Source organism: Perissodus microlepis, chromosome 2 (assembly GCF_051167445.1).
Source record: "Perissodus microlepis isolate ML-2025 ecotype Zambia chromosome 2, ASM5116744v1, whole genome shotgun sequence".
Classification (NCBI taxonomy): domain Eukaryota; kingdom Metazoa; phylum Chordata; class Actinopteri; order Cichliformes; family Cichlidae; genus Perissodus; species Perissodus microlepis.
Window position 1 is genome coordinate 29,688,895 of NC_140462.1, and position 27,584 is coordinate 29,716,478.

General features: G+C 38.4%; 2 protein-coding genes across 3 annotated transcripts; one reads left to right on the top strand and one right to left on the bottom strand.

Annotated features, from left to right (window-relative positions):
* Window positions 1–1,908: 1,908 nt before the first annotated feature.
* neil3 (nei-like DNA glycosylase 3) lies at window positions 1,909–16,678 on the top strand. Of its 2 annotated transcripts, none has more exons than XM_084954809.1 (10): window positions 1,909–2,251; window positions 3,805–3,914; window positions 5,218–5,352; window positions 5,754–5,967; window positions 6,855–6,929; window positions 7,239–7,405; window positions 13,791–13,951; window positions 15,192–15,606; window positions 15,943–16,123; window positions 16,284–16,678. In XM_084954809.1, exons 1-10 carry the CDS (start codon window positions 2,153–2,155, stop codon window positions 16,464–16,466), a joined length of 1,740 nt encoding a protein of 579 aa, XP_084810935.1. In that variant the 5' UTR covers window positions 1,909–2,152; the 3' UTR covers window positions 16,467–16,678. The 2 variants fall into 2 exon arrangements, with proteins under 2 accessions (XP_084810935.1, XP_084810927.1); XM_084954801.1 differs by lacking the exon at window positions 1,909–2,251 and adding an exon at window positions 3,291–3,666.
* A 63-nt stretch (window positions 16,679–16,741) lies between these two features.
* Window positions 16,742–26,855, bottom strand: aga (aspartylglucosaminidase). The gene is made up of 9 exons (XM_084954822.1): window positions 26,561–26,855; window positions 23,808–23,961; window positions 22,356–22,468; window positions 21,671–21,783; window positions 20,483–20,591; window positions 19,972–20,047; window positions 19,713–19,820; window positions 17,799–17,932; window positions 16,742–16,936 (listed from the first exon to the last, which is right to left on the bottom strand). Exons 1-9 carry the CDS (start codon window positions 26,685–26,687, stop codon window positions 16,836–16,838), a joined length of 1,035 nt encoding a protein of 344 aa, XP_084810948.1. The 5' UTR covers window positions 26,688–26,855; the 3' UTR covers window positions 16,742–16,835.
* Window positions 26,856–27,584: the final 729 nt, after the last annotated feature.

Here is a 27,584-nt window from a genome sequence, read left to right on the forward strand (position 1 = left end):
CAAAATCAGATTTTCTGAGAGCACTTCAATATTTTACCTAAAAATTAAGTTAAATGGGAAAGTAACTCAAGAGCACTGTTTCTGTTTGCATATACAAGCAATTATTTGTTGGACCTCAGTTAAGTGATCCTGTGGAGCCTATAAAATGATGTGCTGGCATATCGCTTCATGTTTACGGTGATGTACATTTGTGACAGACATTGTAGAGAACTAATGATATAAAATGTGACAAAATAAGTTAAATGATGTGTCTCTCTATATTAGTATAAAGATATAACATAAGAGAGCTGGCCCAAAGTACCAGGTGTGGAATTCTGTACTCATCCATCAGCACACATGCAAGGACACACAAAAATGTGCACATATGTGCACACTTGTTCAAATACACATCTGTGTTGCACACTCATAACGCAAAGTTTTGTGAAGCTCTCCTTTGGTTCAGAGCCTGACGCATTTATCTTGGCACACCTTGACATTTTTGCAATGGTGGTAATCAGTTTTGTGGCCATGCTCCCATTATCATCTAGGTCCTGGAATATTGTACTTCTGTTGATGTATGTTGCTGTACTAAGGGGCTACAGGCAAAAGAAACGGCACAAAGGGAAAGAGAACAATATAAATGTAAAAGGACAATTCAGTATTTGTGCATTGGTTACAACTGGAAGTATAACAGACAGTGTAGATACCTTTCAAATATATGTCGGTTGCAGATAATATGATAACTATGATAACTCTTTTGTTTTTGTTTGTTTGTCTTTTTATGATGTAGTTAAAGGCAGTGAGTGAAAAATAATACAATTATTTACTGTCTGACTTGGATGGCAATATAAATTAGCACTAAATTATTTAAGTTATGTCACTAGAGATGGAAAAACAGTATTACTTTAAAGGTGTAAAATTACAGTTACAAAACAAGATGGTGTCTGTTCATCGAGATGATTTGTTGAAGTTCAAACCCAGCATCAGAAAGGGGGAAAAAAGGAGATATAAGTGGCCAAGTTGACTGGCCACATTCAAAATGTGAGTATTTCACAAACTGCTGATCTACTATGATTTTCCCACACAACCATCTCTATCAAGTCTGAAAGGAAGACAAAATATCCAGCGAGCTACATCTTTCTGGGCATAAACACCTCATTTATGCCAGAGATCAGGTGAGAATGGCCAAACTGCTTCAAGCTGATAGGAAGGCAACAGCAACTCAAACATGAAGCTGATGGTCTAATGCAGCAGAAGAACGAACCAGGTGCCAAACCTGTTAGCTAATCTCAGGAAAGTAAGGATAGAATTCGTAAAGGGTCACCACAATTTAGATGGTAGGGTCATAGTTCGGTCTAAACAACTTGATGGAGTGGATTCATTCTGTTATCTTTAATAGTTCAGGCTGAAGAGGTGGTTTAACTGTCTGGTTGATATTTTCTTACCACACTTTGATCCCCTTATTATGAAATGAGCATCACTGAAACGCCACAGCCCACCTGAGTATTGTTGTTAACCATGTCCAACCCTTTATGATCACAGTGTATCCATTTTCTCATAACTCCTTTTCCAGCAGATAATACACCAGTTTCTGGTTTCTTGAACACGACATTGAGTTCACTGTGATCAAATGGCCTCTACAGTCACCAGATCTCTATCCAGCAGAGCATCTTTGGGATTCACCGGAAGATTCATCAAAAGATTCAGTGATGTGAGCCAACAAACCTGCAGCCCAGTTCCAAAGGTAGAAGGGCCCAAACCAGTACTATCAGCTTTAACTTTCAACAAAAATGTTTATATAATGTAATAAAAAATCTAAATCTGGACAATAACTCGGTAAAAAAGATAATATTAACTTGTTGCTCTGTAATCTTTAATATATTTCACTCTGTGGGAGCACAAATCTCTGCAGATACATGTTGCTTTTATAGATCCTGAGGAAGGAGAGAGGACAAGAGGCTGAGACCTAGCTTCACATACTCTGCATCCCTTGGAGCCAATGTGCGAGAACAGCTACAGATTTTAATACACATTATTGCTGAGTGCTGCTTTTTTTTAAAGGACGGCATGTCTGTACACTTGGCTGGAGAGCGTGGAGTCTATCTATTTTTATCTGGGCCCACAGAAGGGTTTCTGGGTGGTAAAACTGCAGCGCAAACAAGTTGGTGCAATTATGAAAGCAAGCCATGCAGAAAATCGTTTGACAATATTGGAAATTGTTGTTGAAATTCAGCCAGATCAGACACCTTCGATGAACAGAGTAAAGCTGAAGGTAAGCCACTTAACCCACAAATGGCAGTGAGATTTAACCTGGGCAGAGAGTACAGCATCATGCATGTGCAAGGAGACAAGCAATTCAATGCAAAATTTGTCAAATTATAATATAGTATTCTTTTTTCTCCTATTTGCAACAGATTTTTATTATTATTCAACTTTACAACAAACAAGCTGAATGAAAATTCAAACAATGAAAATTTCTCTGGATCAATTAAATTCAACTGAACAATTAGTATCTTTTAGCGTATCTCAATAAACGTTAAATTAAAGCCTGCAGCCCAGAAACATCTCCTTGTGTTTGTGCAGGCGCAACAACGGTACGCTGCCGCCCTCAAGTGAAAAATAAAAGAAATCGCTCTTTCTATGAATGTGCAATACATATATTGCACTGCCAGAAACACGTTACTGTTTGTGTTCCGTGTCCATGTTTAATTTATGCACGACGATTTATTACGTTTGAAATTGTCCCATAGGAGAATATGAGACTTTAAAAATCTCCTAATCTCTTCTGCAGTTTCACCACAATTTCTTGTTTACAATAGCAATGTTTTTATATTTATATATTCATTCATTCATTTTTAGAAAAAAGAATCAGTATGTTATTACCATTTATGTGAAGTATTTGAAATATTATAAGGTAGGGAACAGGTGCAGAAACTGTATAACTGATAGTCCACAAGTTATATAATCAGAATTTTAAAAAGTACCAAAGGTAGCCATAATTATTATTTAGAAGAGCCATATACAGATAAATTTGGATGGTAATTATTGATCCACTGATGTGCATGCATCTCGTTAACGTTTTAGCTGTTTCTGATTTTAATAAGCCTGCTTACTGCATATATTTCTGGGTACCAATGAATGCACAGCTACTCCACAGGGTGTTTCTTTACTTTATCTACTCATGTTTGGTTTATTTATTTGTTTCTATTCTTATTCATGCCCTTTAATATATGCATAGACATCGCAGGGCTGGGAGGAAGAGCATATTAAGAATTTATTCACTAAAAGGAAAAAAAATAACAAACATCTTCAAGGGATGAAGATAAGGTGGGAAGGAATTAATTATAAAGCAAATACATACTTACATAATCTCCTAATATATATTCATGTCTATGTACATGTTGTTTTCATAAAGAAGGACACTGCTATGAAAAATAGGTTAATGTACCTTTAATGCATCAAGTTCCGGGTACAAGCCGTGCCGCACATGCGCAAAATTGAATGTTGTGGCGGGGAACGACCACGACAACAAAACTTTTGGACTGTTGACGCACAGTTTGACTTTATATCTTGAAATAGAAAATGGTTGAAGGGCCGGGATGCACATTAAACGGAGAGAAAATCCGCTTAAAAGTCCAGAAAGGACAGAAAGTAAAAGCGATCAGAGGCAGTCTGACAACATCAGCCGTAAGTAACCTGTCACGGTGGAACAAGTTATGTAGTAAATTTGGCGTGTAGGATAGCCACCTAGCTGTTATTAAAGAAGATCAAAGACAGCCTTCGTCTGTGCTTTTTTGCTGCTAACTGGCTTATATCCCTGTACAGAAAAACAGCTCCGAGACAAACGCCTTCCCCTGTTTTTATGGTTGTCAGTACAGCGGAGTGGAAACCCTGGGAAAGGAGCTCTTCATGTACTTTGGTCTACGTGCTTTAAGGTAAGCGGACAACTTTTCTTTTCTTTCTTGTGTGTATGTGCACCGGAGTCTGGAGGGATGTCACCAATGAATGCTGCATTCAGTGTTTTTGAAAACTGTGACATCTGGAATTTTCTTTTCAAAGTGAAGCACATTTTTCTGAATAAGCCGATTAGCTTGCTGCTCTTTGATTCAATATTTGAGTCATCTCACAGTAAGCAAAATGTGTATAATTTGCAATATGAATCTATTTATATGATCATGCACTACTCTCATAAACAGTTTAAAAGATGGACATAGCTACTGTGATGTCACCTAAGGTTTCTGAAGATCGTATCAAGATGAGTGTTTGTGCTGTCACGATCTTGGTGTTTTGAAACCCAATATGATGCGTGAGTGGGGCGGGTCTGATTGTGAAACCCCACGTTCACTGGCTAACAACTTGTCAATCATAAATCGTTAGCCAAAATACACATAGTGTGACCAAAAGTTACAAAGTAGACTTATTATTAATTAATTCATTAATTTGTTTTAATTTAATATGATCCAAACAGAGCGACTGAGCCTGTGAACTAAGCAGGAAAGTGTTTACAGTGGTCATATTCTAGATGTCAATAGGACTGGAGTTATTTTTGCAACTACCAGAGCCACCCCCAGGTAGACCAAAAATGTATTTTTTTTGTGGCAGTAAAAGCTAAGCTATTTTTTCCCTTGTATTAAAGCCAGTTATTGGTTGGTTTATGTGTTTTGTGTTTGTACACAGCACAGTGTTCAAATCTTCAGTTGTGTTTTTACCTTTTGCCAATAATGGTGATAAGGAGAAATAGTCAATATGGATAATTCTGTTAAGTATGTTTGTATGTATTTATTTATTTAATCAAAAAAACTAGAACCAAGTGGTTTTTGGTTACTTAGTGAATTAAATAGAAAAACATCCAGATTTTCAATCAGACCAATGCAAAAAACGACAGTGGTTGCAGTAGTGTAATTTGAAGAGATAGCAACTATAACAGATATTACTGCATCTACAGGAACATATTCATTCATATAATGCCACCCTAACTGTGCTCATTTTTTTTTTTTTTTTAAATGAAAATGTTATTTTGAATAATCATCATTGGACAGATAGATTCATATCTATGTAAATGAACTAGTGAGCTTTGTTGTGCAAGGCAATGACACCTTGCACGATAAGTTTCCAAGGGTAGAGTTTCCATCCACAAGACCATGATCCTGTGATCGAGTGTAAAATGAATCGTGACATGCTGTCTTTAAATGAAGTTTGCCTTTTTTTTTCTTTGTCTTTCTTGCTTTCATCCTCTAGAGTTCACTTTGGTATGAATGGATCAATGCGTATAAACCCTGCTGAGAGGAGGGATAGGAAGGACTCCACTCCTGTGCTGGAAATACACCTTACTGACGACACTGTGTGTTTCTTTGACAGCACAGTGGAAATAAGGTAACAGGGACACCAGCCCAGCCTAGATAGATTGAGGTGACAGGAGTTCACCTTGGGCTATGAGTCTCATTGAGTGAGTATGTCCTACATTAGGCTGTGTCTGAAGACAGTGGCCGTTGTTGCATGAAAAACGCAGCCTTTTTGGCTCAGCATTTGTCCCGACCATTGTCTGTAAGGTCCTGTTGTAATGCTCAGCAGTCAGACCCACATTTTTTTTCTTCTGTGTGAAAGTTTCACCTATGTTACTCCATCCCATAACAAACAAACCTTACAGAATATATGAAAGAAACAATTTTGAAAAGTGTAACCTTGAGAGTGCCAGTTGACCCCGTGGCACACTTCCAATAACTGTCGCTATATATTTTCTGCCTTTTTCCATTACTACAACTGTGTATTTGCAGGTTAACAGAGGACTGTGAGCAGAGGGTTAGGGCCATGGAGAGTCTGGATGTATGCTCCTCCAAGTTCAGCTTCTCCCACTCAGAGGAAGCAGTGAGGAGCCAGAGTAGCAGGATGCTTTGCGACGTTCTCCTTGACCAAGCCGTCATGCCGGGAGTTGGCAACATCATTAAAAACGAAGCCCTGTTTGACTCTGGCCTCCACCCAGCCGTGAAGGTATGGAAAAGATGATGGATTGTGTTCAGCAGAGGAATACAAAACTCTCACAGAAAAAGTTTAAGCCCTTGTATTATTGAGTGATGCATTGCAATGAGGTGGGTAAAATAGGGAAAAGACAAACAAGCACATTGCAGCACAGATATGCCTTTCCCTCTGTGCCTTTTGAAAATGGAAATAGTTTTTACTTTCATGAATGTACATGGTCCTTATTGCAACCCGAGCCGGCTTTTCTCTATGATTTATAGCATATATTTATCCTAAAACATGAATAAAATATTTTCTAATCCTGATCTGGAAATGATATCGCATGAACTGTGAAGGATTCAATACGTCACATGGCTCTTTGGGAATATTTGTTTGGTAGGCAAACTATACAAGAAAGGTGTAATTTTTGAGTGGCCTATTTATTGCAGGTAAAAGAACTTCATAGGATGAATACTTCTATTACTCAAACATTACTAGGGGCTCCAATCTGAAATAAATTTTTGCCCTCCTTAGAAAGTTTTAGATAGGATACGAGAATATAGCACACTGAAGCAAAACATTAATCTAGGACTTTTGGCCCCTTCTTCTTCTGGGACCACTGAATCTTTATGAGCTTCTCCTCTATTACCAAGCCCCTAGGAGTCCTGAAAGATCAACAAGTACTGTTTTTATACACTGTCTGAGCCAGAGACAGCTTCTTGGTGGCTGGCTATTTTTCCCATTACATCAATTTAAAACAGTCTTTCTCATTCCCATCTGGTGCTTTATTGTTTATGTGCTTGTAGTATTGATTTTGATTGTGAAGTGCTATTTGTCTCTGTTTTAAAATGAAGGGCTACACAAATAAGGTTTAGTCTCCTTTTTGTGAACTGTAACTAAATGTGCTCTGTCATTTTTAGGTTCAGCAGCTGACAGATGAACAGATTCACCATTTGGTGAAAATGACTCGTGATTTTACTCTTCTGTTTTACAAGGTTAGGCATGAATCACAAGTTGGTCTTTTGGATCTGAATGGGATCTGTATGGGTTTATGTTGATCTGCGCACATTTAAATTGGGTATTTAGCTGCTACCTCATTTAGAGTCACTTGCAAGAATAGATTAACTAAAGATCCTGTTTTGCCAGGAAAGGAGAGCAAAAGCCAAAGCCCCACTACCTAGAGAACAGAAAAAACAAATATTGCTTTCTATACATAACAGAGAAGTGAGGAAAGGTAATCTTTTTCTGTTTTCTTTATCCTCATACTTTTATTTCTTCTTGTGTGCCCTCCTCATCTCTGTCAGTGTCGCAAATCTGGCTCTCCCCTCTACAAACATTACAAAGTCTACAAGCGTTCCCAGTGCGGCCAGTGTTTTCATGTCATCACAGTCTGTCGGCTTGGAGATAACGGAAGGATGACTTACTTCTGCGAGCATTGTCAAGAAGGAGATCCCAGCGGAGTGAACATAAGGTACAAACCCTTGTAGACCTTTATGACTGAGCAGGTATTATTCTTGTACAGGCTGCTCCTTTGAAGGCTGTAAAAATATCCGCCACCAATTATGTTTTAACTAAGATGGAGATTAAAAATGTACCTTGTTTTTTCTCAACAATGTAGTGCGTCCTTCTTATCAGTGATATCCATACAGGGATTAGTACCCATTTACACAAGGGATCACCACAGTGGATTATCTGCCTCCATCTCACCCTGTCCCTAGCATCCTCCTCTGTCACACCAAACCTCTTTATGTCTTCCTTCACTACATCCCTGAATCTTATAAGTTGTCTTCTTGTTTTCATCCTGCCTGGCAGCTCCATATTCAATATCCTTTAACAAATATTTTCACTGTCCCTCCTTTACACATGTTCAAATCATCTCAGCCTTGCCTTTCTGGTTTTGTCACCAGTACACTCAACCTGAGCTTTTTCTAAACCTGTCCAGTCGGGCTGTGCGATATGACCAAAATCTCATATCCCGATAAAAGAATTCTATCGTCCGATAACGATAAAAATCACAAAAATGTAAAATTTTCTGTAAATTCTGTGAATCTCGGGCAGCTCGTCTTGCGGGAAGTGTTTCCAGCTGCGCGTCATGTAGTTGGAGTCGAGTGTTTTAACAGATGCATGAAACTATACATTTTTAGACATAAGTTGTAACGGCCGCCGTTTTCTTTGTGAATATTTATTACACGGCGTGCTGCGGGGAAAAGCCTGTTCTAACGTTTGAGTCTAAGGTTTATTTTTTAGCACCTGGCGGCTCTTTTTTAATTCTCATCCGTAAATAATCTGCTCTTTCACGTGATTCAGTTTATTTTGAAAAGTCTCAACAGGATCTTGAGCTTTATTGTGAAAGGTTTATGTGGAACATAAACAATTGACTATGTGCACGTTAGCATATGCTACTTCCGGTGCGGAAACTCCTGTGGGGAGCTTTGTTTCCGGTGTCCTATTCGCGCCCGGTTTACGGTCCAAAACAAGTTAAGCAAATGAATGAATCAAGCGGCGATTTACATTTCTATAGATGTCTTGGGCATTTACCCAATATATCTGTAAATGATGTTCATCGACTTGTCAATATTTTTTCCCCGCGCCTCAGAGCAAAAGAGAAAATGGATTCAAATGTTATATTTCTCAGCTGTCCCTCGTTTATCGCTGGTGTTATGTTCTAAAAATAACCAGCGATAGGTGAAATCAAGTAGCCAATTTTATTTTTTGACGGTGCAAAACGTTTCGTGGACATACAGTACTGCACTTCAGAGTCACACTGCTAGCGATCGATGCAGCGATTCTGTACTGTACAGGAGAGACGTCACGAGGAGATCGTCTGCAGCGATCCAGACGCAGGACACAATGTGACGTAAAAAAAATAAGCATGCAAACTTGCACTAAAAAATCTGCGAAACAGCGAGGTGAAAGGTGAACCGCGTTATTAGCGAGGGACCACTGTAATTTTTAAGGTAAGTCACAACATACCCTTCGTACATACTAATGTATAGAAACCCTTACCAGCAATCATTCATTTTTGAATTTTCACGGTTTGTTAACATGCTGTGTAGGTGTGTACTTGACTAGCTGACCTCGACATAATGGGGGGAAACATCTGGTTTGACTATTCTTCACCTGTACTTTGAATGATGAACATTTGCCTGTTTAAATCATAAGACCAGTCACTATACAGAGATGTGCTTCTGAATGTGGACGATGTGTCTTCTGCTGCAGTAATGCAGTTCTGCTTGTGTTGAGTGATGTAAACAACTGATCGATCTAAACTCTTTAAACGTCAAAATTGATCATTAGATTTTTTTATGACACAACAGTGGTGAGTGTTCCCACCTTCTCCTCTTTGTAACTTAACGCGATCTTTCCGTTTTCGAGTTTTGGACATGATTTTGGAGTATATCTTCGCAGTAGCGATTGACCGCAAAGTAAAGCTACCGGAAATGTACAACCCCACATCCGGTCTCAAACCAGGAAGTTAGCATTTTCTCGTGCACAGGGTCAATCGGACATGCGATGCTGTTACCGTCGTTGTTGCTAACCACAACGCATAAAAACAGGTGCTTGTCCGTCCGTGGTGTGGTTATATAAACTATAAGAGAAAGAGAGAACTTTAAGAAATTAATATAGCCACTACAGTGACCATCAAAACGATGAAAAAATATTGCTGTAAACAGTTTATTTTGCGACACCACGAAACAAACGATAGCGTAAAATGAAACCATAGACGTTTTTATATCGTCATCCAATATATATCGTTATATCGAACAGTCCTACTGTCCAGTCTGGTCATCCCCAGTGAAGATCTTCATTGGGATGTGTTTTTGTTACCACCTCTCTCCAAATCAGACATAATAGCAAAGCATAGCTTTTTAAATTCTGTTACACATCACTGATTTGCCACTGAAACTCATCTGCATCCACCTGCACTCTCTTCTTCACTTCTATTGCGCATGGCCCATTGTTTTGCACGGTTGACCTCATATATTTAAACTCATTCACCTTCACAATTTCATCTCATTACACATGCATTCTGTCTTGCTTCAAATGACATTCATTTCTCTTCTCTCTAGAGCATACCTCCACCTCTGCAGGTTCTTTTCCACCTGCTCTTTACTCTCGCTACAGATCACAATGTCATCTACGAACATCATAGTCCACAGAGACTCCTGCCTAGCCTCATATATCAACCTTTCCATCACTATTACAAACAAGAAGGGACTTGGAGATGATCCCTGATGTATTCCCACCCCCACCTTAAGCCCATCTGTCACTCCCACGGCACACCACACAACTGTCTGTCTGCCCTCATACATGTTTGTCACCACCCTCAGATACTTATCTGCTACTCCCGACTACCTCCCTGCACTACCACAGTCCCTCTCTTGACACCCTATGGAATGCTTTAATTCCACAAAGACACCGTGCAACTCTGACCTTCTCTGCACTTCAATGGCGTCAACTCTCTCAAAGCAAACATTACACCTGTTGTAGTCTTTCTTAGCATGAAGCCTTACTGCTGCTCATTGATTATCACCTCTTACTAACCTAGCTTGAACAACTTATTTTCATATCTTTGTAGAATGGCATGTCAACTTTATCCCTCCGTAGTTACTACAGCTCTGCACAGCATACTACCTTCATTAATCTGCACATTTCCATCATCTTTACTTACATATAAGATGAACTTAATTCTGTTCTCTGTTCTGTGAGGCTCACCACAACAGTCCCAGTTTTTCTTGCCCACTCCTGCAAAAAGACTTCTAGTCTTATAGAATTCTCTGGGAAAACCTAATTTTAGGACATACTGGGAAAAAGAAATCAATAAAAATCTTTTGTATAAATGTTGGTCATATTATGTTTGAAAATGTAGGATTATCTGTCTTTCGAAAGAGCATCCTCATCGCCTTTGGTGTGGCCACTAAACACTAAATAGCTGCTGAATAGATTTACAACAAAAAGTGCTGGACTAATGAATGGAATAGTAAGCAAACAGTGAAATATACTGAACTACATAAAAAGTTCACAAACTACAACAGATAAATGGCTGTTTAAACACATTCAAGTACAGGTGGTTTTGATGAATGGGATACTTGAGTCCGTTGGACAGGTTTTTGGTGGTGCATCGGATGAAAAAGGTTTGGAACTTGGGAGTCTAAGAACTATGAGTGGAAATATTCCAGTGATAGAATAAAGCGACAATTCCTCTTCTGTTACAAAATGTGTACCTTTGTATTTAAAATGCTAACACACTAACTTATTAAACATATATAGGCAGTAAAGAAACCAACATAGTAAAGCTAGGTGTCATTTTTCAGTCTTTTCATAAAGTTCCAAAGCTCTTTAGATAATATGTTCAAATTTAGAGAGGCCATCTTTGCAGGCAGATGGGCTTGGCAGGGAGTGGGAAGTGTTATGAGGGAAATTAATGCACATATAAGGCTGTGTTTGCCAGACAGGGCACAGGCTCAACACCTCCTGGGCTGTGTTTGAGCAAAGCTTTGCGAGGGGTTAGAGTCTAAAGCCCTTACAACGCATTACACAGCTGATGAAGCAATCTGTGAGAAGTTTCCTGAAAGCCGCCGCTACTTTGCTCCTCCATGACTGTTGGCGCTGCAGATTTACCCTCTTGTCAAACATAGTCTAGCTTCATGTCAGAGCACTATCATGTACGCTTGGAGCAATTATATAAAACACATTTCATTCTTGCCTGTTTTCTCCTCTGCTTGAACTGTAATTATTTGCCTAGGTAAAAGTTCCATAGGTGTCTACATGGTTTATATTGTAATATATTACAACTGCTGTTGTAATTGGGTGACTACATTTCTGAACAGAATTGATCAAAATCGTGTTTATTTGTGCAGACAATCCAAAAAAAATATGATAATTTAGGAATTATTTCACTGCTGAAAAGTTACATATATCTAAATAAAGTGACACTTACTTTTGAAAGTATAATATAGCTACGCTGGCATTTTATGGCCAATTATACATGAAATCATAATGCACCTTCATATCAAGTGTTAATCATTTCCATCCCACAAAGTTAAAGGGAAAAAAAGATTGTCACATATTTATCCAAGAACCTTTTCAAAAAAGTCAAACAAAAACCAGGAAACTAGGTACATAAGTATATCATTATCATCATCATTAACATCATTATCTCCCACTCATGACTGATACAGGGGTCTCTTTTGACCTCCCATTATTTCTTAAATAAGAAGCTAATTGAAATCGCTCTTTCAAGCAACCATTTTAGATTGTTATTGTCTCAATAATGTTCATTATGTCATTAAACAAAAGATGCTAGAGTCTCCAGGATACAGGACAATAAAGAAACAAAATGGGCTGATTCTGAATTCCACCTTAAATCTTATAATGACTGAAGGTGACTTTCTGCTTTAAAAAAACAAACTAAAAAAAAATGTTCCCCCATGAGCCATTGTGATAACACATAATGGCTATCATTTGATCCAAAAATCTTTTCTTTATTAAATTAAATGAGCTACCCAGTCTAAAACCTTTCTGAAACTCATGAAGAACTCATCTTCATACTCATTTCACATTTAACTTCATAATGTACAGTGCTTAACAAATGTATTAATAAACCCTCCATAATAACCCACATTTAAGAAATCGGTCATGTCAAAATCTCTGAGAAGTCAGAAATTAATCAAGAATAACATTCAACCATTAAAACTATTTTTTCTGTTCAGGGATGCAATTAAATAATTGTAATCTAAACTATAATATTTTCCCCCGCTTTTTAGTAAAACAGTAAATTTGAAAATTCATGGATAATTAATTTTTTTTTTATTTGAAATAAAAATTTCTTTTCATTAAAAATGTTGCACATACATGGCCTAACCATTACAGAAGCATTAAAAAAAGGAGGGGGGGGGGGATTACCAATACTGCTAATTTAAAGTAGCTGTAGCATAAATCTTACACTGGGTGGTGATCTAATAAATGTCATAAGCACAACGTATATAGACTATAAAATAGAGGTAGAAATTAACAGAAAACCCACAGTAGGATATTATCACAATGCCGATACAGTATTATTGCTATTCTTAACATTTTGGAATATGATGAATGTTGCAATGAATTTTTCAACTGCTAATTGTGTCCCCAAAGTTAAACTGTCAGTATCTGTTTTGGGGTTAACTTGGCATTTACGTATTTCTGATAATATAGCAATTAACAATGACAAATCATTGAAAATTACTCATCAAGCATCTGTTGCTGTCTACATAAAAGAAATTCCCATTTAACAGAAATTTACATTTAACCATTACATTTGCATTCAACAACCTTGCTGTTTTTAACTGAATAATAGCTTAAACAGTAATATCTTCACCAATCTGTCTAAGAGTGATTGCAGTCAGTCCAAGTCAGACTGTGACAGGTTTTTGTTTTTTTTTTACATTTTTTTGTAGATACAAGGAGGTTATTTTCCTGTTTTTATTGGTGTGACTGGGCCATTATTTTGCTCTGAATTAGGAAGTAGCTTTGTCAAACTAAGTGTGTCCAGTGTTAATGTTTTTTTTTTCAGTTATACAATATATGGCAATGCTATGCTGCATCTATCCCACCCCTATTCTAAACTATATACAACACAATATAAAACGGCTCTTATTATTTATTTATTTACTTATTCATTTCTTAACCACTTTAGAGAGCTAATAATTCCAATTATTCTCAACATGTGGAACAATAACATTAATAATACAAATGTGACTCACATTTAGTAATGTAGTAAATGTATGTCTGTGGAAACCCCACATTTTTGCACAATAAAATTCGCAGCAGCAGAAGTACATTATAATCATCACCGTTGCCCTGCTTTGTTTATTTAGTAAGCTTCCAGTCCGAAACAGCCTGATTGGTTGGGCCTGCAACAGAACCAGTGATAATGTGGCTAAGAAAGAGGAAGAGGACTGGGCCTGTCAGCTCTGCACACTCATCAACCAGCCAGCAGCAACAGCGTGTGATGCCTGCCTCACTCCAAGACCCAAGGGTAAGTGAAATGTTCTGTCTTCATAGTCACTCAATTGGAGCGAATAAAATGTCTTTGCTAACAAGAGATAAAACAGTAGCTATAGTTTTGCTGTTTAGCTGAATGATATCTTGTACAGTTAGACAGCGATGCTTAAGCACTTTTCAGAAAAAGATGGAAAATGGCAGAGTGACACTGCAGCGAGGCAACGCAGCTTCTCTGTGTGTGTTTGTATGTTGCAGTACAGATAATGAGCATGTCTGTCAGTTGGCCATTTAGTGTCTGCAAGAAATGTCCTTGTAGTGTCACTGTTGCCGCATAAAGCTACAGTTGAAGGGTTTAAGGGTTAGTTTGTATTTTGTATACAGTTCAGTTTTCTTAATTAATAGCTGATTGAACAACTGAATAGCTGTTAACCTGAGGTTGTGCTGAGCTTCAAGGACATGGACACGTTGCTATGATGGCTTCACTGTGTACCCTTAAATTGTTTTCCTTTTTTGTAATATTTTATTTGAATTAAGACTACCGAGTCTTTTTATGTTAATCATTACTAGAACAAACCCCTTTAGTCCAGTGGTATTAGATAGTAAAATATTTCCCATTTTGGGAGGATGGGAGTGGGATTTGAATTCTTAAGTCCAATATAATCATCTGAGTTTTAACAAGGTTTAAAGGCTACGTCACATATGTCAGCGTCCATCTGGACTGTTTAAAAGATGTGTGTGAGTAAGTGAGAATAGTGGTGACATTTTGAGGTTGATTTAAATGAATAACAGACACTTATTTCTCCATGGAAAGCTGACTGAGCACACTCGCTCTTTCAGTAATACCCTGATTTGCATATGTACAGTTATACATTTGCAACGGACCCCTGTGCATATCCTCTGAATCAGTTGGGGGTTAAGGGCTTTGCTCATGGCCACTTTAATGGTAGCTTTTGAGGGACTGGAGAGTGATATTTATTCACAGTTCCTTGTTAATGACTGTTATGTCAGGCTCCATAGTCCATTACTGAAAACATTTTTAAAGCTTTTGATATGGTGGTTCATTTTGCATGAGGGCATTTTCAGCACCACATTATTGTGTGACATTTCATTTGACTACACAGCACAGCAATATACTGCCCACTGATAAATGACACGGCAAGCTAACCACTTAAAACTAACAACAACCTGCATTTTATGGGTGCAGTCGGTGCATCAGAATGAGCTGCAGCTGCTGAACATGAATTGAGTTTCTCTCTGTGGCTCCATCTCCCCAGTCCACACAGATGACATTAGCGTTGAAGCATCACCCTTCACTGCTGATTTGATTAAATACCCCTGCACTGCCTTCAAGAAACCACAAGAGGAGCTCAAAGTCAACTGGAGGTCTGCATTTGGGACTTCCACCCTTGTTTTCTCCGACTTAAGCAAGAAGGCAAAGCCTGCAAAAGTCCCACTTGCCCAAGCCGGGAGTCATTTGAATTCCTTGGCGGCAGAAGGAGGTTTATATAAATACAGTGTTTGCCAAGGGACAACAAGCCCCAATTATGCCTCTGGTGGCTGGCAGAAGCAAAGAGCCGAGCTGTCCGATGGGGAATCACTGGCCTCCTACAGTCACACATCCAAGAAAATGAGAATTGATCACAGCCCCTTTCCCAGTAACAGTGCTCAAAATGGAACCCCAAACTCAAGGTGAGTGAATCTCTTACTTGGATATTCATGGGTAAGTTTTTAATAAGAGAAGTTTTTGCAACTTCAGGGAAATGAGTGAGATTTAAGAAGGGAATCCCCAAAATTTAGTATTTTAATACAACACACACACACACACACACACACACACACACACACACACACACACAGATGGATAAACAGTCATGGTAGGATACTAAAAATACACATTTTTTTTCCCAAAAACACACATCAAGACAAAATGGTTAGTTTGCTAATTAGTGTTCATGTGACAGCTTTGGCTGTGTTATATTTTCAGTGCATTTCAAACTGATGACACTATCTCTATACTCCTGTCAGTACCCACAAAATGGAAGCGACAAGCCGTGCAACCTCCATTCCTCTCAGTCCCAGTGCCCCTCGCTGTGCATCCCATCGTCGCCCAGCTGTCCTCAGAGTGGTCCACAAGGAGGGGGAGAATAAGGGACGACAGTTCTACTCCTGCTCGCTACCCAGAGACACCAAGTGTAACTTCTTTGAGGTGAAAGTGGAAGGCAGCTTATCCATTTTCGATTTGCTTCTCTTGTTTTCTAGCCTTTGCGCAGTCTGTTAGCAATCTGTTCACTAAACACTTAAATAACTGAAATAAAAGTTTACAACTGTACATCCAAGCTAACCTAACTTTATTTTCACTGTTGCAGTGGGCAGACTTGCACTTCCCTTCTTGTCACCACGGGAAGCGCTGTTTAATGAGGACTGTTCTGAAACTAGGACCCAACAACGGCCGGAATTTTTACACCTGCAGCTTTCAAAAGGGGAAACAGTGTGACTTTTTCCTGTGGGCCGAGAATGGACCAGGGGTTTCCATCCTACCTGGTTGCTAATGTCATATATTGCTCCCAAGTGAAACCCTGAATCCTCAATGTTTATAAAAACAACTTGATATAGAAATGGGGTGGATGACTAGTCACAAGTATCAAATATACCCTTGCTCTATATTCCCGTCCATTTAAGCTTCTGACCTTCAAATCATGGCCAACTTCTTTGTTTTGTACCAGCTGTAATAAATCTCTAATAAAGTCTCAGTTTCAAATTATTTGGTATTGTGAGTTTACCTTTAATTAAGACATGTAGATAAATCCAAAAATGCAAAACCATCAACAGTTAAAACAGATTTTATTTAGCAAATAAATGATCATAAAATTTGCATGTATAGTATTAATTCTAAAGATATGCATACAGTTATAAATTATTTAAAAGCAATCAACAGATTTTAGGACTGGTGTGTTTGTCTCGGCGTTTGCTACCATGAAGTGGAACTTGTTTAAGCCGGGGACTTTGTTACAAGCTGCACCTGCAGAGATGAAGGAGAAATTGAAGTACTGCAGGAACACAAACCTTTATAACCCTCTCTCATTAAGACCCCATTTAGTTGTGACATGAAATTCGACTTAAATGCATATGCTGTCTGACAATGAGAATTCTTATAACCTGTTAACATCTGTTTATCCAGGTGTCTCATTACATTCAGACCTCATTTTCTCTGGTGCCAAAGTAAGAAGCAGGTGGTAAGGAAAACATTGTGGATGTAGGGTAAATGGATACATTACTTAAAGATGAAAAGGTTGTCTTATTTGAACAAGAAGAGATGAAGGGTGTGCCGCTTTGGCTGGCACTCTAATTTCAGACTTTGTGGTGGTTGACCTGAGAACAAAATAACTTCTAGGGTAGAACAAATTTTGCTGGAGCTGATGAGTAAAGGTACAAGAAACAGAAGTGAAGACAGCTTCATTTAACTTTAATGTTGCTGTGATCTAGTTAAACCCTTGTACAAAAGATTGCTACAGCAATGCCTGAACTTCATTAAGGCTATTATTTCTCAGTCCCAGAAAGCATTTGCTTGAAAAGTATGTATGCATTAAGTATGCTTTTCAGCACACTTAATGTTACTGTTTGTTAATGATATTATAGCAGTAAAATATTTTTTTTAATGCCACTTAATTATGGTTACATTTTTAATCTTTAAAATTTTGAATTGTATCTGTTCAGTTCAGGTCTAATTTACAAAGGCCTGCCTTGTTATCATCTCCCTCTCAAACATGTTTATGATAAAGTTTTAAGTGAATATTACTTTATAGAAATACGTATACATTTGTCAGTTTTTGTGCCAGTACTCTGGGCAAGGAACTGTACGATTTGCAAACTCCAACACTCACCATAATGCCCTGTTGTGTTAGCACATATGATAGCTCCAAAGAACTCAGAGTAATGCCTCTTGATTCTGGAAATGGCCGACTTGCAGGCTGCTGAGGGATCCACCCCGGCCCTCATCAACTCCACGGCCAAGTAGCTGTTGGCAGGATTACACGGAGCACACATGAGGCAAACTAACAAGTGCTGTCAGGGCCTCCAACCAGGATCATGACAGTGATGCACTTGAAGTCATAACATGGGATAAAATAATGCAACAACCTGAATAATTACTTAATGGGGAAAAAGAAGGATTCCTGCCTCACTCTATGGTATACAAGAACATAATGCACAAAGTGTACAAAAATTAACATGAGCATTTGTATTAATGTACCATTACTTTTAAATTATTTGCTCCATCCAGACACTGCTGGTGTCATTAACTCCATTAGCCTTAGGTCAATTGTACAAAACAATGAGTGACACACTGCAAATTTCCTATAATTGACCTCGGTGAAAGTATGGGGGGGTTTTAAATGGAAAATTTCCAAGAGCCTTGTTCCTCAGTGAATTATTCTGACAGGACAAGTACGATCCTGCATGTTGTTTTCCAGACTGCATCGCAAGAAAATTAGTTTGTGTAAACACATAAATATGTAGATAGTGAATCCAACATAGGAAATCATCTCATAGTCACTTAAACATTTAGAATTCATGAATAAGCAGTTTAAGAATGATTCCAACAGAAGGCAACTGTTTCTAAAATGGCCTGGTGCTGCTGCAATTTGACAGCGTAGTCCCTGGGCAGAGTTGTAATCAGACATACCAGGTATAGAAACCTGGGCTTTGAAAAGGGCTTTCTTTCACTAGTAAAATGGCCTGCATTTGTATAGCGCTTTTCTAGTCCCTAAGGACCCCAAAGCGCTTCACACTACATTCAGTCATTCACCCATTCACACACACATCCACACACTGGTGATGGCAGCTACATTGTAGCCACAGCTGCCCTGGGGCGCACTGACAGAGGCGAGGCTGCCGGACACTGGCGCCACCGGGCCCTCTGACCACCACCAGTAGGCAAACATGGGGTTAGTATCAAGGATATTTGGCATGCAGCCAGGACGCAGCCTGGGATCGAACCACCGACCTTCTGATTAGTGGCTGACCTGCTCTGCCACCTGAGCTACAGCCACCCCAGTAACACGGTTCTCTAACCACCCAGCAGTTCCTGGAAGTGAATAATAATCTGATTGAAAATGGGGACCCTTCAGGTTGTGTTGTGCATGCGTGTAGCTGAATGTTAAGCTGGATTCAGCTCAGTATGTGTGCACGCTAAACTATCCTAGATAAATAAAGCTTAAAAAAAAAATAACCCTTCTGAGACAAATATATTCTCACAGCCTGGAAACAAACAGTCGCTTTAGTGAAATCTCACTTCAGCTGTGGAATGTACAAATGACAGTTTTGGGGCAACATAGTCACACCTCCACTCTTTATAATACTATTTTTGCACTTGCAGCTTGGGGCTCAAGCCCAAAGTTGGCTGTTTAAAATCAACACACGTCCCATATGTCGATATTCTCTTTGAAAAAATAAATAAATAAATCTGTCAAGGAAAAAGCCACCCAACAGTCCTTTTATTTAAATGGTAGCTGGGAAAAAAAGTCACAAAGAAGTTTCAAACCACACGAGATGTCCTAAAGAATTATAAGTACAACAATAGAGTAACTTCACATTGTTTTCTGGAATAAATATAACACCTATTTTGATTTACTGAAATAATCTATAGAGTGAAAGTAAATCCCTTCCCACCCCCTTAGTTACACTTAAGAATAAACCTCTCTAACATGAGTTATGTTGCTAAGTAGATTCTTTTTTTCCTGACACAAAAGACAAAAAGCTTATTTATTATTTATTTAATAATAAAATGGTTGAGGTACCTTGGTAGAAAGCGCATCATGACATCTCCATCTCCAGTGGCAGCAGCACCACCAGCTAAGCTGTCTACGTAGGTACCTGCCCCCACTATAGGAGAGTCCCCAACACGACTGCAGGACAGGAAACATGAGCATGTAAACACAGTAGAGTGCCTCATAAAAAGTACACAAAAAATATGCATCTGGATCTAACCCTGAGCTACAACCCTGTATGTAAACTTACATATGGATAAAAAAAACAACAACATTATAATGTACATACCCTGGAACCTTGTGAGTTAATCCATTGGTTGATGTACCAGCAGCCACATGGCCATCACGATCAAGAGCGATCATCCCTGGTGCAAAAAAATAATTGATTCTGAAACACCAGCCACCTCTTCATAGGTTTAAAAAAAAAAAAAGGGGGGGGGGGGGGGCTAGACAAAGTAATTACAAGCTCCCGTGTGAGCTAGTGTCGACACTGATTAAATTTTTCGAACACACCATGAAATATCCCAGTAGTTCCAAGCACACTGATCAGTAATATATAACTCTAGCTCCAACCCATTAAACTGGGAATTCATGCAATAAGGAATATTTATTTTTGAGTAGTATTTTTGGACAGAAATACAAATTCAAACTCTAAAAACTCTACAGAAAGCCTTCTTTATGTGGCCCATTATACAACTAAACATATTTTCATACCTGTCTGGTTTCAATGAGGTAGTTAAATACTAAATTATAAAATGCCTAAGGAAAGCTGACTCTGTGTCAGCTGGTAAAAAACCTACCTATGGTGTCATGGGCATGGATATTAGCATGCCGTGCCCTCTTGCTCTGTTTCCACGTTGCCTTCGGCCTGTATGGTCCACAGGATTTGGAAGGCTCTGGACTGACATTCTTTCAACAGAAGAGAAAACTGCATCACTGTTTGCATAATGCTATTATCCCGAGACTCAATTACTGTAATGGCACACAAGCTAGACATGCTGATCTGCGAGCACTCTGATTTGCCATCATTTAATTACATAAAACCATCAGCGCTATTGTCACCAAGTGGTTTGGTATTTAATAACATACAGTAGGGAGTCTTCTCTGTCTTTCAGTAGTCAAACATGTCATGGTGAGACACAGACAACCTTTTGGACCACCTCAATCTTCTGGATAGTGTGTCAGCACAGAGAACAAGATGTGGATATCTGTCAGAGCATGGGGGTAGTTTAAGAAAGGGCTCCCTGCCTCTAACTCAAGGAGTCTTGTCTGCTGATATGAGTGAGTCAACTGACTGTATAGAGTGGTGTGAAAAGTTCAGTCTGCTCCTTTGAAGTTACAGGTAAGTGGAATCCCTTTGAGTTGGGTGAAAACCCCTAACAACATTTGTGCTTTGGGTGCAGGTTAAATTTAACACGTGGACTAAAAAGGTCTTTTAATACAGAATGTTTAACAGAAGCAACTTTACTTCTTTACACTTTGTTCATCATGCCAAAGCTCGAATGTGTTCTCAAATTACCTGTGCATTAGTAACAAAGCAAAGTGTGCTATATTCTATTCCAATAAGCTGAATTTAAAACCCTTTAAAACATCCAAGGACCCTTTAGGGTAAGAGCAAGAGATCAGTGTTATCTATTCCTCCACTACTGTGAAGATGAACTTTGAACAGGCACTTCTTGTACTGGGCTGTATAGCTAGTTTAAATTTAATCAGTTGAGCACTGGATACTCTGTAGACAGATAACAGCTGATTTAGCTTGGAGATTTGGGGAAGTTATTGGCGAAATTAACAGGAGCATTCTATAGAAAAGCAACAACCCACTGCTGTAGGGCATCACCTCTACCACAAAAGCTGGCTCTTTTATGAGCTACTTTAGTATGCTTGTCAATTGTCCTGTTTAATATCAATCTTTTAGAAGCAGCACGCCTGTAGCCAACACAAGTGAGAAAAACACACAGCCTAAAACACACACACACACACACACGCACCTTTCGATAATTAGGTTGGCAGCTGCCCTTCAGCCACTCTGAGAAAATATTCACAGATTTGTTGGTAGTCAAGTCTTCTGCAATGAAGCCCATGTTTTCAGCAAACACTGAAGCTATAAAGAGAGAAGTAATACTTTCAGGTCAAGTTAGACATTCTGGACCACTCTGACCTTGGGTTATAACAAAAAACAAAGGGTCACAAACAAAGGAGGGACTTGAGGCAATTCCATCTCATTTAAACTTGTCGCCTTGGTTTTTGAAGGTGGACAAGAGGCCAATGTTCTGAATGCAAGTGACCTTACTACTTCCTGAAGAATAAAAGGTTCAATAAGGATTCGCTGGAATGTTAGGATTTCTCGACATATGAGCTATGTTATTTGATTTAAAAAATACTTTACATTGGGGAAGAAAAAAGATTCAACACTGGCCTCCAGATTCCTTTAAATGACCTGCATACCAGTGTGCAGTTCTCACAATGTGCTAATTTAGTGGAAAAGGAAAAATAAAAACTCTCTTGTGGTTTGGAATTCTCTTTATGCTCAAGACTTTTTACTGTAGGTCACGAGGTCTACAGATTAAAGATTAAACCGTGTCTGAAATTCTTTGGCTCTAATAAATCTGTATGATGTTGAACAAATAACAAGAATGTGAAAACAATTCCTGCCGACGTAAACCATAATAATACCTGATTCTCCCACTAGCAATGTGTGTTCAGTGTGCTCCATCACAGCTCTTGCAACTCCAATGGCATTCTTGATTCTTCTCAGGTCTGCAACTGCTCCCACCTCCATTGTATCACTGCTCACAGAGAATCCGCAGAAAATAAACATCATTTCTGGTTTACTGGGCACAAACAGTATCTGCAAGTCATATATATCAGTCATAAACTAGTGTTAGGAATGAGTGCACGCTCCAACAATAGGTGCATGCATCACACACTGCCCTCACACCGCTAACCCCCTGTACCCCTCATAAATAGTTGCCCAGAGATGAACACAATGTTTTTCAGCAGTAAGGGAGTGTATGCACTGACACACCTGGCTTACTTAGCTGTGACTGTAACACACCATTCTTCAGCTAAATCCAAATAGAGAAATGCCTGGAATTTTCTGTTTTCTCTGAGAGTGTATGGAAGCTAATTTTTAAGGTCTGCCCTTTGCGGTGGTAGTGTAATAGGCTACATTATACTGAAATGTGTTTCTAATATTTATCAAAAGAAACTAAAGCCTCTAGAATTTCCACAGAGCTAACTCCTCCCTGACACAGTATCAGAAATTCAACAATTTTGCAGAGCTGATATTTATTGCCAGACTGGTCTGCTGGATTACATTAAATTTTATGGTTTAGATTCCAGCACTCAGAGGCTACAATACATCTGCTGGTGATACCTACTGGATTTCTTATGTAGCTATATTGGATTGTGTGGAGGAGACTATCCTATCCTCGCAATGTATTCATGACTTTGTAGCCAAAAAAATGTCAATTTCCCTGCAAAATAAAAGAAGCACTGTTCCACAGAGAAATAACAAACAGCTTGCCGCTTGGTTTTGTTGTGAGATTACATTTACTTCCCATAAAAACTTCTGAGTGGGTAAATGTAATATTTTAGGACATAATAATTGTTAAATGTTCAGATCCTACTGAGACGGTTTTATTGAAGAACAAGTTACAGGAAAGAACCAGTTGAGGCTCATAAAAAAAAATAAAAATTATATATATATATATATATATATATATATATATATATATATATATATATATATATATATATATATATATATATATATATATATATATACATATATATATATATATATATATAATATGCTGAAAACTGTAGGAGCTTAATTAGCATGGTCAAGATCTAAGAAACTCTCTTTTAAATATATGTAATTTCTGGTTTTAAAAAATGCAATCAATCCTATACTCATTTAGGCTCAGGCGTTCATTACATAGTATTAAATCATAAGATTTTGGGGGGGAAAGCTAGACAAATAGGAGCTAGAGAAAAACGTAACAGTTTTTAACTGCATTATCAATCTTTATTGCTTAACTGTGCTGTTATAGAAGTGGCTTTTTTTTACCCCATGTTAGATTTTTACTAATAATAAAAGCACAGGACATGTCCATGGTTTACCCATTCATGATCAATGCATCCAGCGTGGTCTCCCCAGACTCATCTGGGCTCCCGCCATAGCCTACACTGCCATCACACTGCTCCATTTCACAGCGGGCACAGCCTCTCTCCACTGCATCCAACACTGAGCCACCAGACTGCAGGGCACTCCATGCTGCAGACACAATGAATCAATCAGCATGCAATATACTGTACAATGAAACAAATGCTGTCCCCATGACAGGAAGCCTCTGCCAGTCACATTTTGCAAGGGTAGGATGGAATCCCTCTGTCTAGCAAATCTGTTTGACAGAATTTTGACAAAGACACTGCTGACAAAGCCTTGAGAGATATCTTGTGCATTTGGTAGTCAACCAGTGTAGCATTTGGCTGCAAAATTTAACAGAAACACTTGTCAAACAAGTGTTTTGTTTGGTTATCTTTTGTTGTAGGGTATAGAACTGAATTGATGGCATCTGCTTGTCAAATTTAAAAATCTATGAGCTAAAGTTTGTCTTAGATGACCAGTACAAAACAGAGGTATTAAACAGAAAACACACTAGCATTTGGTCACTGATCCCCCAAGTGCCCATGGGGGATCAAAATACCAACTGGTAGCCTGCCACCAGCTTGCTTCTAAATTCATTGTGTTCAGCACCACACATATTCTCCCTCTTATCATTTATGACTTATCTCTCTTGAAATTCTATTCTCAAGTTAGTGCTCTTGTCTTGGGATATAATTCTTTTTTTCTTCATATCAAACTCTGCATTACATCCTTTTCTTTTAGAAAATGCTGCTGAATGGAAGAGATTAGCCTGCTATTGTCATCTGCTTCTGTAAGCCCCCAAAGGAAAGGAGGCCTGCATGGGCGGCTCAATAGCCATGGCTCACAGACTACACCTTTAAATATCTCGCCACAAAACAGATAGCTGGGTACATTTTTCATTTTCATATCCTCCTTGGGGAAAAGAGGTGATATGCATCTGATAAATGAAAGGGCATCCATCTATCAAATAGTGAGATTTTTAGTTAACTTTAATCATCTACAGGTCTGAGCTGTTGCTCAAAATATTTTGAATACCATTTCTATCATTTTTCATTTTGAGCTGTGCACCTGGTGAAAATCCACTTGACGGATAAGTCCCAAGCAATGCTGAAATATTTTCAGTTTCAATTTGAACATGTCCAATGTATCATCCAGAAGGAAATCAAATTGAGTATGGGCAGACGTGGCAATGGCAGCTAAGAAGCCTAGCGGGTTCTGTCCATTTCGCAGTCCCATCTAAGCCGCTGATGGCCTTACATACTGTATGGATAAGCTCCATGTGAGCCACATGAATACAGCAAACAAACAAAAAAAATAGTTCTCCTCTTGGAGAATTTTGTACGCATTTTCTTGCATTATAATGCAACAAAATCATAATGAACACAATGATTCTTGCGAGTGATGACCAATATGTATCCATGGAAAAGCCTACAGTCCTACAGAGCAACATCAAACAGCAAACCTTTGCATTTGAGAACCAATGGCTGTGATTGTCACTAAGTACCACGATGTCTGCTAATTAATACAACATGACTCTACTGACTTATCAATAAAGTCTGCAGCTAAATAGAATTATAGACAGTTATTTTTATTTATAATTTATGTGTCATTTCTGAAAACCAAACTAATACTCTGTGAAAACTGTCATATTAGACTCAACAGGAGTGCAGCTGCTAAATCCAATTTGTCCTTCTATTCTGAAGATCATGAATTACCTTGTGTTTTGTTTGTTTATTTTTATTTTTTTGTCTGCAAACCTACATAGCTGTAACTTTAGTGAAATATTGCACTAAAACCCACAAACTCTCTCTCTCTCTTTCTGTCTGTTTGCTCACAAACTTCTCCTTTACGTGATCAGGAGTTGAGCAACCAAAACCGGTGCACAAGTACATCTTGTATCCCTGAAGGTTCCAATCGATAATAGATATTATGCATCATGTCGCTTTGCAACCACGTACTAATGGGCTATTTTATATTATTTAAATTTCAGGACAAGATCTGATTTACTAAATATTGAATATTTCCAAAGAGTGATGTTTACACTATCAATATAGCATTACATCATTTGACACATTAACTTGTGAAGTTAAGTTTACTGTATTAAGGAACTTGCAAGTATGGCATTATGAACTGAATGGGGTTGGCAGCTGGCTAATGAGTGTAGTAGTAGGCTTATTTTTATCTAATTATTTATTTTTTTAAATAATTAGACAGTTGACGTGGCCCCTTAATCATACATATGAACACATTTCGCCGTAGATGAATATTTAATAGCTCATATTTATCATCTGTTATTCATATAAACACCATCTACCCACCTTACCTTTTCTTACTTTTCTCAACATGATTAAGTATATCAGTTTGCCAACAGTATAACAGACCAAACAATACAACAGCATGGGTATACACTAGTATGTAAATTATACGTTAGGACACTTACAAGTTGGATCTCAATTTGAAAGCGGAAGTATAATACAGAGCGCAACAGTGGTATAATTTCAGTGGGCTGCAAAACCCCTCGTGACAAATCGCCCACTGATTGTTAAAGCTCAGCCAGAAAACAATCGATCAGTATATTTTTTTTTTTTATTTTGGTGTGTGCGTGTGTGTGGATTCTGTTTAACTGCAATTTTAGACCACAGTGTCACGTGACTGGGCTCCAGCCTGAATGAATCTTTCTTTTTTTGTCTAACACAATTCATAGTCGTGTAACAGATTGGCCTACCTGCAGCCGCTGCATTCTTGAATGGCCAAGTATTGATCACAAGAGGTAACGATGCATGTCCAAGCGTTAAAAGCGACGTTAAAGTGTAAATCAGTAGAAATGTAAACATTTTGTCCTGTCGATGCATGGATATTACTACAACACTTTTATCACTTCATTGCTATATTCGCGCGGTTACCATTTACAGCCCCATAAGACGTTAGAAAAACAAACACACAAGAGTTGCTTGAAAAACACAACTCGTGTGTTTAATTAATCTCGCATTTAAACTTCCTTGTTGGGTCACATGCTGAGTGGGTGGGTTTTTTCCATTAAAGGAACAGTCATGAAAAGCTCACGTGAACTGTGTTATCTTATGAATAATTTTATTTTTTGTCTTTTTTTATTTAAATACTTCGAAGGGGGACAAATATTAACTATAGAAGTAATACTGGCTTGAAACATGAAAGAGAACTTGTAAACTTCTTTTGCGACAGCTTTCACTTGTTAGAAAAACCAGCGTATAGGAAATAGTTTGGAAAGGACTGTTGTAAATTTAGTTTTCTAATATTTAACAAGCTAATGTGCTGCTTACTAGCACAATATTGATTCAGACTGACTAACTTTGTATGTGAGGAAAGCTAATGCCTGCTATCGTGCTAATTTGCTAGACTAATAACATCCAGTTGTATTCTTGCAGCCACCTGACCTTTTTATTGGCTCTACTCATTACTTGCACCAGTGCGTTCAGACTTGACCGCTTGAAGAGTGTGTCTAAGTATTTGTTGCTTGTGCTTTCAGCCATTGTTGTTGCTTGTGTTAGAAGGTTTAATCTCAGGACAGTCTGTTTGTGCTTGGCAAATTTCAGCAAGTTGACAAAGCTGCCCCATAGAGCTCCCCTTGTTGCTGGCTATTTTCTCAGGCCATTTTCAGCTTTGCCTGCTGTGTTGCTGCAGTTATCTTGACAAATATTCAGTTTGTTAGACGTAGGGTATACAATATACATTTGTTGCAGGACTTCTATGGTTGTCTCTCAGTTTGCTCA

Coding starts and splice junctions, on each gene's coding strand:
- neil3 (XM_084954801.1), top strand. CDS start 3,562: ATGGTTGAAGGGCCGGGATGCACATTAAACGGAGAGAAAATCCGCTTA. Junction 3,667..3,804: donor GCAGTCTGACAACATCAGCC/GTAAGTAACCTG, acceptor ATCCCTGTACAG/AAAAACAGCTCCGAGACAAA. Junction 6,930..7,238: donor TTACTCTTCTGTTTTACAAG/GTTAGGCATGAA, acceptor CATCTCTGTCAG/TGTCGCAAATCTGGCTCTCC.
- aga (XM_084954822.1), bottom strand. CDS start 26,687: ATGCATCGACAGGACAAAATGTTTACATTTCTACTGATTTACACTTTA. Junction 23,962..26,560: donor CAAGAATGCAGCGGCTGCAG/GTAGGCCAATCT, acceptor TTGTGTCTGCAG/CATGGAGTGCCCTGCAGTCT. Junction 17,933..19,712: donor ATGATGCGCTTTCTACCAAG/GTACCTCAACCA, acceptor TCCTGCCAACAG/CTACTTGGCCGTGGAGTTGA.